We start from the raw sequence: 12,830 nt of genomic DNA on the forward strand, positions 1-12,830 counted from the left end.
TTAGTTTAGTCAAAAACTCGTCTAAAACAGCTTTGTGTTGGAAACTGTGAAATTTTCTGCAAGCAAAAAAAAAAACACCTGATACTAGTTGTTGCCAAAATTTTCAAGTAAATCTCATTAGAGAGCTAGCGCCATGATGTACTATAGCGCCGATTTATAGGCTGAGTGGCCCATGACCCAGTTTAATATCGAAGATAGGAATATAAATAATAAATCACATTTGATTGTACTGGAAAATAGGGGTGTCAAAATAAATGAGCGGCTCAGCTTGGTTCAAGCTTAGTCAAGCCTAAGCTCAAAATTGAGGCTCAATTTGAATTTCAAGTCGAGCCTAAACCCAAGTCGGCTCATTCAGACTTAGCTCGACAGACTCGTTTATTCTCCTTCCTAGTCAATACTTACTCTTCACCCTCACCACTCCTCATGCTCACTCATTACCCCTACCCTCACCTGACTAATTTCATCCTCTCCGTTTGCCTCAATCGGCAAGCCACTGCCACCTCCTCTTCGTCGTTCTCTTCCTCTTCCATCGACCATCTCCTTCAGCCTCTTCCGGCTACCTCCTCCTCCGTCAACCTCCTCTCCGTCAAACTCCTCCATCATTCATCTCCTCCGACCTTCTCCATCGGCAAGCAGGTGCCTCCTCTTCTTCGTTGGCTTCCTCCTCTTACCTCTCCCCACTGTCCACGCAACCTTCGCCTCCTCATCCTCTAATCAAGCTCGAGCTCTCGAGCTTGGTTAGGCTTGGCTCGAGTTGAGCTGAGCCGAGCTTAAACAACATAATATGGCTTGAAATTAATTTCGAGCCGAGTCTGAGCTAGATCCGGCTCACTCAAGCCCAGCTACTTTCCGTCCCTTATTGAAAAAATAACATGAGCAAAAAAGTAATTTACATTTTTCACCCCGGAACATTAGTATTTCCAAGTTCACTTTTCTCCGTCGTCGTTCCGAGTCCCCTCTATTTCTTCTCTCCTGCTTCTAGATCGCGTCGGGGAAAGGAGGAGGGGAAGAAGAAGCGATTATGTCGGAGAACCCACCCATCTTCCAGGAAGCATCTCGATGCGACGTATGCCACTGTAGCTTCACCACTTTCCGCCGACGGGTACGTCTCCACTCCATTCTTCCTATCTCGGAACCGATCCGATTCCTCCCAAATTGGTATTGGAGAAGTTATAACAGTCTGATCGGAGACTTCGACTCCAGATTTAGTTGGATGCAGTGATTCCTCTGATTGAAATTTGATTTGATTTCTCAATCGGATGGGGGTCCGTGTGATCTCGCGAAGCCCCAATTCGGAACTGTTGTAGTAGCAGTTGACGATGTGCTCAATTTCTGATTTTGGAGAGGAAATTTTAAGAATGTGGTGGACGTTAGATTTGGTCCTCGACAAATCTTGGGATTATAGGATAGAGATGTATAGGATGGTAAAGGAAGAAAGAAATTTTTTAGGATTTCGATTTTGGAGGAGCAAACAAGAGGAGAAATAATAAAATGCGTATATGACAAGAGCTTAAAAAGAAGGGTAACTTTTCAATGCTATTTTATCTGTTGTTTTCCACTTACATGGAGAAAGAGAAATGGGCTCTGAATAAATGGCTGATATTGCCCAGTTGCCTATGATTTTGGTGAGAGGAAAGACTTCATTAAGCTAAAATTTTATTGTCTGGATTTTCACTCAATTTAGTTGGGTATTTTCTTCTTTTTATTTTCCTTTTACTCTCTAGATTTGCTCAAAATTTAATTTAGTATACATGTAGCTATATATTTCATTTCCAAACCTAGTGCTTTTCACTTTGACACTATACGCATTCATTTCCTTTACAACTTGTGGTTGCTGAAGGAATAATCTACCAGAGTCATAACTTTTATGTAAATAGTGTTAACCAATACACCTCCAGCCAGCACTACTAGCTTATAGTGTATAATATAATAATAACAGCTTGCTTTCACTGCTCTATAGAAGTTCTAGAAGAACTCATGTTTGGTTGTTTTGTGCTATGTATTTTACTGAATAAAAGCATTTCGACTATGCTTGTTTCAATATGTTGCTTACTTTCGTAATTTTCTTCTGCAGCATCATTGCCGATGTTGTGGGAGAACATTGTGCAGTGAGCATTCGTCATACCACATGGTAGACATCCTATCACCATTTCTTAGACTGATTGGTTCATTCTTTTTCTGAAAAGAAGAATTTTAAGTTTGCAATCACGTTGTTGCTACTGAAAGTGTTGGTTAAATTTTCAGGCTTTACCACAATACGGCATTTATTCAAATGTCAGAGTCTGCTATGAGTGTTTCAACAATCCTTCTCGGTAGTGTTTCTTAGTTTCCTTTATTGTAGATATACCATAACTTATATCCTTTGATGATATTAGAATATTAGATGAATGACAGATGTAGCTTTCTCTAATTTGGGAAACATGGTAAAGCTTTTTAGTCTTTGTTTCATTATCTTGTGCAGAGCCATCATGTTGTATTGCCATATGTAATTTTGTCCTTCCTCTTATATTTTATCTTTACAACATGAAACATTTGTGATCTGAAAAGTGAAAATTAATTGTGTCTTAATTTTATGCATAAATTCAATTTTCTGGAGTTATTCGTTAGGCTTTGTGCCATTATTTAGAACTTAGGAATCAAGTAAGCATGGACAGTTTCAATGAAGTCATGCTCTGTTTTGGTATAAGAGGTGGACAAACATGTAAATCAGTTACGCTTGCTTGGATGCACTCTGCAATACCTAGATGAATATTGCTTTTCGTCATTGATTTAAATGTTATGTCATCTATGTTAAATAACTGTTGTAGTTTATTGTATCAACTATGAGTAGACAGTCAGTTACACATTTCTTTCTTTATTCTATATTAATACACCAAATATTAACCAGCTTTGTGAATCACTAGTCTGAAAGGCCTATCATTGATTTTGCATCGGTTGAGTTGATGCTATGATGCGTCAATTCTACAAGGAGGATAAATAGTTTTCTTTCTATCTCTAACTTTCATGTATATGTGATATGTGTGTGTGCTGGCGCCAATACCTGCATGTATGTATATATAGTATTGCCTTTTTGTTGATTTGAAGCAGCTAATGTTACATACACTTTGCCATTATGTAACATTTAATTTTTTTTTTTACTTTTATGATATTTTAGTGCTGATAAGGAACCTTTCTCAAATGCTGTGGCTTCTGCAACGGATACCTTTTCAAGTTTAAAATTGGGTAAGGATAATGTTTCACTGCCTTCACAAACTTCAGGAGATCATAGTTTGGGCGTTCTTGAGTGCAAGTGCGGAATGCCCTTGTGCATATGTGAAGCTCCAAAACCAGATCCTCCTCCCATACAGGTAGACAATTGTTCAGTTTCAGTAGAACTTTTTTCCTGATAAAATGTTTCTGAGAACTTGTATCTGATGTTTCCATCCTCCTGATGCTCATATGCTGAGACCCAGAGTACCAGTTTCTCCAGTGGGCAGTCCAACCAAAGACCAAAGAAGGCTATCAGCACCCAACAATTGGGTGAATCTAGTACGAAGAAGGCTGCATCTTCTTCAACCAGCAATTCAAGGTTATTTCAAAGCCCACTCCCTTGCTTTCCCTTATGAAAGTTTTGATGTTATCTATACCAACATTAGTCTAGTTATCACCATGTCATCCTGTGCCTTGAAGAGCTAAACTCTATGCAGTTATCATTATAATTGCCACATTTAGGCATTTTTCTTCTCATCCATCTGGAATTGCTGCTAGCCATGTTTTCCCTAGTAATATTCTTATAGAATTTGCTGCATAGGAATTGGCTTGTGAAAAAGATGATGTGTCTATATGGACATTCAAAGCTTTTCCTGGTAAACTTTTCTGTGATGTCTTTGCAGCTCATTTATAAATATTGGTCAGACAAGCAATCCCAGCTTGGTTCAAGGTTCTGCAGATTATGATGTCAGCGGTGAGGTATCAACGTTATCAAATTAGCCAATAGATTTCATGTTGTTTTGTCATGGTCCACTGTCATTTGGATTTAACATGTTTGTAAGGGAGGGTTTCTTTAAGTGAGTTTCACTTTACTTTTCAGGGTTTAAGAGAAGCTATTAAGAAAAGTGATGTTACAGCTGTTAGGAAACTTCTTAGTGAGGTATCGTATCTGTGTTTCTGTCTGTCTGTTTCATTTCATCATTGATCAAAACCTCACTTCCATTGTTGGACAGGGGGTGGATGCAAACTATTGTGATAGGCAAGGGTCGACTTTACTGCATTTGGTATGTGTCTTATTGTGATATTTTTTGTTGTTTGATCATTAATATGCATGTAATGATCAGTTGGATGTGCCGCATTCTATTAGAAATTAGAATCAGTTATTGAAGTAGTTCACATCTTAAAGGCATTTTGACAAGAAAATTAGAACCCAGGAGATACTTTTGTTATGCAGAGATATTTAATTGCACTCTTAACCTTTGAAATAGAATAACATAGGCGATTTGAGAAGATCATAATATCCAATCATTTTGTAAAGTAATTCATTAATGTGAATAATCTCCACTGATCCTGAATATGCTTTTATTCTGTTGACAATTTGTTGAAGAATAAGTAAATAACAAATCTGAAGTTTGAAAATCTTATCTTGCTTCCTTGCATGGATCAATTGCTTTTAAGTAACATAGTAATATGTGACCCGGCATCTAATGGGCTTGTTTTGTTATATAGTGGTATTAATGTTTAGCTGTTTCTTTGTTGTAAGATAATAAAATAAATAAAAGACCTGATTGAGCATTTTGAGGATGTCACTGTGATTTTACTTGGTTGTGAAATTCAGAAACTTGATATCTCCATTCATGCCAATATATGTGCTTGTACATTTCTTCTATTTAACTATTAGCAATCTTTTCAACACAGCATTGATCAAATGTGCCATATTAGCATTATGAAACTACTCAGAACTTGAATTTAATTTATGAGTCTATCTGAACTATGCCACTTCTCTCTCAGTTCTCTTAGCTTTTTCCTGTGATCTTTGGTTCTATTGTCTAATAGAGATCCTTCTACCAATTATTGCAGGCTGCACTTTTTAACCAGACTGAGATAGCTCTAATTCTTATGGACAGTGGAGCAAGTCTGGAACGCAAGAATGCACAAGGTTAGAGATTTTCCATTGCTTAGACTAATCCATTGTCACTATAGAAAGATTCCCTCTAAAATTGTCTGTCAAATATGCGTATCTGTGGATCTGCATCAATTATGGGAAAGAGTATCCCCTTGCTTTGAGACATTTTTCTCAATTTTTTACTCTACTTTGGCAGCCTCTTCTTTTATGGCATTCTGGCCAAATTAGAAAGAAGCTCTTCTATGTTTTCCCAGATAAATATCTTGCATGCCATGGGAAACCAAATATAAATATGAACTATTTTCAGCCTATCGCATGCTTTAAGTCTGACTCTTCATCTCATTTCATCTTACTCATTGTTAGCATGTGTGCCATGTGCCAGAAAATGGAAAAAAGAAATTCTTCTTCTACGATTGCCTTTTCTCATCACTTACAACTGAAAACCTGCTGTCCTCTAAATTATTTCATTTTCATCTTTAACTAATTCTGGAGTGTATATTTCTCTCTTTCAAGAATGTTTCTTCAGGAAGTTCTTTGACAGTATTGACTGAGTAACACGATTAACTGTTTCAAAGGGGAACACTTAGTATAGATAATGATTCTTGTTCATTCAATACCCTCTGGTCACAGCTAATTTGTGACTCTCCTCAAACCATTAGATGAAGTGTGATTCTGAAGATGACTTTCAGTTGATATTAGGGAATCTGTCAAAAAAGTGGCAATTATAATTGCTTGCATCTCTAGGTAGACGGACAGAAGTAATTGCTTGCATCTCTATGCAATGTCAGACTTATGTTGCTAATATCGCCAGTTTCTTGTTTAGGGGAAACACCTCTGGAATGTGCTCCTACGATGCTGCAGTATAAGATGCGGACAAAGATGGAAGAACTTGCAGGTGGACAATCGGGTGATAATATTGTAAATTGAGACTCGGTACTTATTGTGTTTTCTCTACACACGGAGGCTTACTTTTCGCGTCAGCCACCCGTGCCATTCCATTCTCATGGCATGATTAAACCCTGTGCCACTTTTGTATGTCATGTTGCTGCAAGGAACAAGCTATATTCTCTGCGTTTCTGCATAGCAAATAGGATCTCAACATTTTCTTCATTATTCGAATAAGGCTTGGACCTTGCTTGGCAAAACTCTACTTCTATTAATTACTTTTTCGATATATTTTGACTCTAGGATGGCGCCACTTGATGTGACAAAAGAAGATCTATCCATTGCATCAAGATAGGGCTGGATTTGTCATTAATACCTCTTTAGAAATGAGTTTAAGGTTGCACGCAGCTTTCCTCCAGCTCGTTTTCGGATGGAGCATTTTGCTCTAGGACATGATTCATATATTGATTTCAAAAAAAAAAAAAAATTGATGTAGGAAAATTATGTAGCTTACCTGTATAAAGTTTCAGAGGGAAATTTGGAAATGGCTTGACAAGCACGAGAACAGGTATCAAATTGAAGGATTCTTAAGGTATTATTGTCCATATTGATGACAGACGTTTCTGAACAAAGAAAGGGTCAAAGCGAATACATTCTCAATATTAATGTAGATGTTTTACAATATTAATGGAGAATCCTAAAATGAGCACTCACAAATAAGATATTTTACAATGCAGATGGGAAGATACATTAAAAGCACCATGGCATTTGATTCCTCATCAAGGTCACCCTGGTGCACTAAATTTGATCAAGTGAGACAATAGCATGTCCTTTAACTTTGTGAACATCATTCAGGGAGGGAGTAATTTCCACAGAATCTCTATGTTACCGCATTTCAAAATATGCGGTAATTGCTTTCAACTTGCCGTTCAGAAAGTTCTTCTCAACCTACAACCAAAAAGATTCGTCATGAGGTATTAGCTTCTTGCAGAAAGGAAAAAAAAAACTAAGTGAATATACTTTGAGTGATTCCTCAATTGGAGAAAGGGAGGATAAATATATCCTTTTAACTTCTTAATTAAAATTAAGAAAAGCTAGCGAAATAGAATACCTCAAGTGACCAGGGAGGCTCAACTGATAAAGCCAGCTCTGCCAATTGGTTTAGATTAACATTTCGAGGGAGAAACATCACTAGTCTTGAAGCAATCATTCTCGAAAGTTTGAAAAGGAAATATCTAACAAAAAAGAAAAAAAAAAATGTAAGCAAACCCCAGCTTTCTAAATATAACATCTGCAGGAACAAGCACAAAGAAAGGATCTACCCATCACGAGGCTTAAGCATGGTGCTGATATCATAAATTTCCACTTTAGCATAGTCAGGACCTCCCCAAGGAGGTGACATGAAAGCAGTTTCTCCCTGCAGTAATCAACATACACATATAGTTATTACCATATAGCATGTCAGATGTCTATTCGGTGTTATATTGCTTCTTTCTGACTGTTAACACTTGAACCAAAAGGAAAAAGAATGTCAAAAGAGAAAAGACGATAGAAATCAGCAGGCTCCCAAAAGATTGATGGCTCTCCAAGTATGCTCTCATGGTTTTGAACTTGTTATAAAGCATTAACATCTGATCTTATCTTTGTGTTATCTATTATTATAAGAAGATGACAGAGTAAAGGTTAACATAGTGGTTCTTTTGATAACCTTCAAAAAGGCAAATATGTAAAACATTAAAGTTTTAAATGGCATATATAATATTTCGGGCAGCTCATATGTTTTCCCTCTGGCTTCTTAACTTTCAGAGAGAATGATCTAGCACCTAACAATACTAGTTGGCCTGATGTTAATTAATATTTGAATACTCGATGGATATAGTTTAAGCATTTATGAAGCTAATTCTGCTTTATTGAAAGAGAAAAAACCAATAATGTAAGAACTTTCAGGCATTTTATCAGAGAAAGAGGCAAATGGAGCTCATGGATTCAACTTTCTTGCAAGTGATAGAGAACGAAGATTCATTAAGTTAAAGTAAATACAGACATCTACCTAGAAGAACCTAACTACAACGCAAAGAGTTAAATTCATATACTATAGAAAAGAATACCTTCAGATCATGTTAGAAAGCATGTTAAAAAGGGACAGCATTACCTTCAAGCAAGGGGCCATCTGAAAGAAATCACCTACAATGAAATCTATCTGGTTGGCAACTCCATAAATAGCTGCATTGTGTTGAGCATAATCAACTTTTTGGGGATCAATGTCTATAGCGATGACATGATTGCTCCTGAAATACAACAATTTTCTGAAATCAGATAGGGGATTAAAATTCCCTTCTGATTGAGGCATAAAGCTGGAAATTGAAATTTTGCCGTAAGTTACATAATTTAATTATCAGAAATGTTATAAAATGGTATCACCTACAAAAACCAGGTCCTGCATAAAGTTTTCAAGAACAGATTAACTAATATGGATCAGGATTTGTTGGTCTATTCTTGAAAAATCAGGTACAAGTTACGGCCTTTTCCTCAGCAAAACAGTAATATGATTTCATTCTCAAAGAAAACAAGTATATCATGTTTCAGTAAGTTTCATTAAATATGCTAAGAATTATACATATCCAAGCTTCAAAGACATCCCATTCTCCAAAGAATTGAGAGAACTGGTTGATGATTAGACAAATTCTTCATTGTGTTCTCACAGATCTCATGTTAACTAATCAAGTAGCTAAAGCTGATGAAAGGTAAACAATGAAAGCAAATCCCATATATATGGTCGGTTACAAAGATCAATTAAATAATGCCATGGCTGTTGGATTATTTAAAAACAAGGAAACACTTACGCACTTCATAGCAAACTGGATGGCGTTTCCACCAACTCCTGTGAAACAATCAATGATGGTGCCACTACCGCAACGGGATGCATGATGTCTTGCAATGGGCTCTGGTGTGACAGAAAACCACCCTTCTTCATCCATCTTTATACCCTTATCAAAATGAGAAAAAAGTAAGTACCTCTGACTCCAGTACTTAATGATATCGGCAGAGAGGCCTTCAATTACTCGTAATGTATGATCTGCAAGAGAAAACAAATTTAGGGAAAAGAGATGATGTTCATAAGTAGCAAGGGTACATAAATTGCATAAGAATTAGAAAAGGACATATATGAGAATTTAATAAGAAAATTAATTTGAAAAAAACAATGCACACTCTGAAGTGTTTAAGTACATTGAGTTCTGTTGTTGCTGTTTACAATAACTCCCTCAGTTGCAGCTATTTTACCTACTTCAGTCAACTAATCAAAAGGCAGTGTTAGTTGATTTTGATCAGCCAAGACTCTCATATGCCCTAAAATTGCTGCATCATACACCTAATGCTCACTAGTATTGCGTTTCAACTTAATATTCTTGTAGGACTTTTCCTCCAAATTTGTGATATTGCAAGATAAAGAATCCACTATCAATTAGTTACACACTATATGAAGAAAAAAATTCAGTCTATGTCATATAGTAGTAAGATATTACAAGTTGAGATTATAGAAGTACCACAATATGCGTACTTATGCCTTGATGATATATCATCAGCATAATTCATTATGTTCTTCAATACTTTACAACTGCAGTAGGCATTAAAAAATAAACATACTTTGAAGTTTGAACTTGCCTACAAGTGAGGACCTTGTCACTAACATAGCTGTTAGAAAAGAACCCAAAGTGATGCAAGCATATCTACATAAACTAACAATCTTACGCACAGCAATCCTGCGTTTTTACCTGTCAGTATATTGCAACAATTAAGTTGATCTAACAAAAAGCAAAATAAGAAAATTAACTATTTTACAACTGAAGAACAAAATGAATATGAAAAAGTGTCAATGAATAAGCAGAAGCAGAAAGCTTGACAACCTAATTTGGATTTGCTTCTATCTGACAAATAACTCATACTCAGAAAAAAGCAGATCAATAGAAATGGAAAAACAAAAACAAAAAAACAAATGAAAGTTTAGGCATCCTTATAGTAGTCTTACGTGATTGGAGCCTTCTTACTCTCTTCTTCTTTTTTGTTGTAGCAATTCCATAATAACTGTCTAGTCCATCAGTCGTAGAGACCTGATTTTCTATATTTTCATTGGATAGTATTTCATCTATTGTAATTCTCGTACTGCCAAGGAAACAAACATTTGCCAAGACAAAAGTATAATGGAAGTAAAGAAACCTTTTAATGAAATTTTTTTGAACTTTAAGTTTTTTTTCTACATACCTTCTGTTTGTCAGGTTTTCAAGTGAAAAATCAGGCACATTGAATGTCTCTTGACAAACAACATTCTGTTCCTGTTTATCAAGATTTTTCCTGATGTCCAGCTCTTCTATTACAAAAAGGAAAAAGAAGCATAGAATAGAATCTCATTATTTTCCAAGCATCTGCAGAACATAAAATCATAATATGAAAGCAGTGAATTCAAATAAAAATTATGATATACATGCTATCAAATAATTAACATGAAGAGAAAGCTGCAGCTAGTGTTTCATATATGAACTAATGCATGAAAGCTAAAATCTGAAAGATTTGAGTTGAAATAAAACTAGCTTACCAGACACTTCCTTTTCAATGGCATTATGCATTTTGGATGATATATCTTTTAATGTCTGATTGATATAGTCATCATCATTTTTATTCTCCTGAAATGAGTAGCTGGTATCTTGTAATCCCTGTGCACCCTCTTCAATATCTGCATATGTGCTGGAAGAGAATGCAAAGTCCTCCAAGCCTGAAGGAGGGCACCAGGTAGATTCCTGTGTTTTGACATTGTAAAAATAATTTCTCATGTAAAAAGCATCCCAAATTACTCTCCAGTCACCATATTCAAAATGTATACTGTTATCAGAATTTTGAACACCATGATCACTCAGAGACAACTCCACTGAGCTTATACTGGGTTTTAGAGTTTGAATGTCAATAGGCCCACAATTTCCGCTGGTAGCATCACATGATATTGATGAAAATCCTTGGTACCTTTTCTTGTCATCCTTTTTATATGATTGTCCCTCCTGACAAGGTTCACAAATGGTACCTTTAATTTCATTTCCAAGAAAATCATTCTCCATGAACTCAGCATTTGATTGGGAAGCAATATCACTACACTTAGTTTCTCGAACAACATTATCAGATCTTGTTTCTTCAATCATTTCATCACATAGTTGAACATTGACAACCTCACTAAGGTTAAGCACTTCCGCTTCTGAAGCATTTGTTTGAGAGCAGATATAGCCTTGATCGCACTCTTCTCCTTGACCATACAGACTAAGTTGTTCAGGTACCTCTTCAACTTTGCAATTAGAGGCCTCACTATAGCCTTCTGTAGCCTTGCAGGAAAAAGGTATACTTTTGTAATCATGGCAAACTCTTGAAGGACCAATATTTTCCCATTCACTAACTTTAGAAACAGTAGGTGCCGCATTATCTACTGGATTATCAGAAGATAGAGATTTCACACGCATTCCTTTTTTCTTTCCACTAATAGTCATAGACTTTTTCTGCATTGAGCAAGGAGATTAGCTCAAATGTTGACAATAAAGATACAGATGGAGGTTAGGACCTATGAGTATGAAATTGTCTTAGTAACTTCATAATATTAAAGTTAGATATGTCACAAAAAAGAAAAGCTACCTCCTTACTTGTGCTGAAGGAAACAGGCAGCCCCAATGCATCCATCTGACAAGCTAATTCCCAATCTTCAATATAAGAATAACCTATGAAGCTCAGAGAGATGCACAGTTTTTCAATATTAAAGATTCAAACTGAGAAGTTGGAGAGCAAAGAAGAATTTAGAAAAGGAATGGCAAAACTAAGTCACGACAAATACCATTCACGAAGGATAACGTATAGCTTGTGAACGTTTGCATCCAGATTAAGAAAAAAAAGGGCTAGTTAACGCATAACTTTGTCTAGTCAACTTAATTTTCTCCTCTAAACAGTACAATCGACGAACTAGTTTAGCTTGCAATTTGGCAAATTATCAGCGTTATCATGTTAAATGAATTTCCGTAGCTAATTTTTTACAAGTAACTATCTTCCTCAAAGAGCGCAGCTTTAAAGAAGATAGAGAAGCTTACCATCCACTGTTTGCTTCCTGGGCGAGTTCGTATCAACAGTGGCAAGAGATACCTGCAAGTTATGACAGATTAAAAACTAATAAAAAAATATTTTTGAAATCGAAACAATATCAGCAAAGAAAAAAGAACTGCTATTTTATCTAAAAAGAAAAGAAAAAAGTAGAGAAAATAGGCTAAAAGAAAAAACAAATCCGAACGATAAGTACACTCACTTCAGCTTCGTCTTCCGGAGAGCAATCGCGGTTATAGTTCTTCGAGCTTTTGTTGACTCCTGTTGCTTTCTCCCTGTTCGACAAAATTCCGCCAAGATTTTGAGAAACAAAACGAGAAGGTAAGATAAGAGGAGGAGGAGGAAGGGGAATAGCTCACCATAGATAAACCTCAGTTAGCTTAAAGAGATGGCCAAGCTTTCTAATAGCCGGCGATTCTGCCATGGAATCGGCGGCGGCCATCTAGGAGGAGGAAATGTGTTTGAAGGCTACGAAATACGAAAAAGGCTCGCCCGACTCGGGGAACTTCAATTCTTCGGAGACAGGGGTTTGTGATTGGGTCGGATAAATAGTGAAATCGGATCCGGATCACGAGCCCGATAAAATCTAGCTCTCTCACGACAAATTATAATGAGTTCAAATCAGCCCTAGCTCACGACCGCAGTCGCACCCTCACCTCAGGCATCCACCCTCACTGCTTGGCACCACCGTTAGCCGTCCACTGATCCCCCACTCCACTAGGCACCC

The 12,830-nt window shown here is 36.6% G+C and overlaps 2 protein-coding genes across 13 annotated transcripts; one reads left to right on the forward strand and one right to left on the reverse strand.

The window, feature by feature from the left end:
* The first annotated feature begins 905 nt into the window (after positions 1–905).
* Positions 906–6,269, forward strand: LOC140785958 (uncharacterized). Of its 2 annotated transcripts, none has more exons than XM_073134108.1 (10): positions 906–1,102; positions 2,075–2,131; positions 2,245–2,312; positions 3,155–3,347; positions 3,453–3,568; positions 3,873–3,948; positions 4,070–4,129; positions 4,203–4,253; positions 5,050–5,128; positions 5,919–6,269. In XM_073134108.1, exons 1-10 carry the CDS (start codon positions 1,022–1,024, stop codon positions 6,020–6,022), a joined length of 885 nt encoding a protein of 294 aa, XP_072990209.1. In that variant the 5' UTR covers positions 906–1,021; the 3' UTR covers positions 6,023–6,269. The 2 variants fall into 2 exon arrangements, with proteins under 2 accessions (XP_072990209.1, XP_072990208.1); XM_073134107.1 differs by having other exon boundaries at positions 922–1,102; positions 5,907–6,269.
* Positions 6,270–6,600: 331 nt separating this feature from the next.
* On the reverse strand, positions 6,601–12,620 carry LOC140786480 (uncharacterized). Of its 11 annotated transcripts, none has more exons than XM_073134940.1 (12): positions 12,463–12,620; positions 12,306–12,378; positions 12,094–12,145; positions 11,648–11,730; positions 10,572–11,514; positions 10,241–10,346; positions 10,008–10,141; positions 8,828–9,056; positions 8,133–8,268; positions 7,303–7,397; positions 7,092–7,215; positions 6,601–6,928 (listed from the first exon to the last, which is right to left on the reverse strand). In XM_073134940.1, exons 1-12 carry the CDS (start codon positions 12,543–12,545, stop codon positions 6,866–6,868), a joined length of 2,121 nt encoding a protein of 706 aa, XP_072991041.1. In that variant the 5' UTR covers positions 12,546–12,620; the 3' UTR covers positions 6,601–6,865. The 11 variants fall into 11 exon arrangements, 10 of the variants coding, with proteins under 10 accessions (XP_072991041.1, XP_072991042.1, XP_072991047.1 ...); XM_073134941.1 differs by having other exon boundaries at positions 10,241–10,343; positions 12,463–12,612; XM_073134946.1 differs by having other exon boundaries at positions 11,656–11,730; positions 12,463–12,602.
* Positions 12,621–12,830: the final 210 nt, after the last annotated feature.

Source organism: Typha latifolia, chromosome 4 (genome assembly GCF_019914945.1).
Source record: "Typha latifolia isolate L0001 chromosome 4, TyphaL0001v2, whole genome shotgun sequence".
NCBI lineage: Eukaryota > Viridiplantae > Streptophyta > Magnoliopsida > Poales > Typhaceae > Typha > Typha latifolia.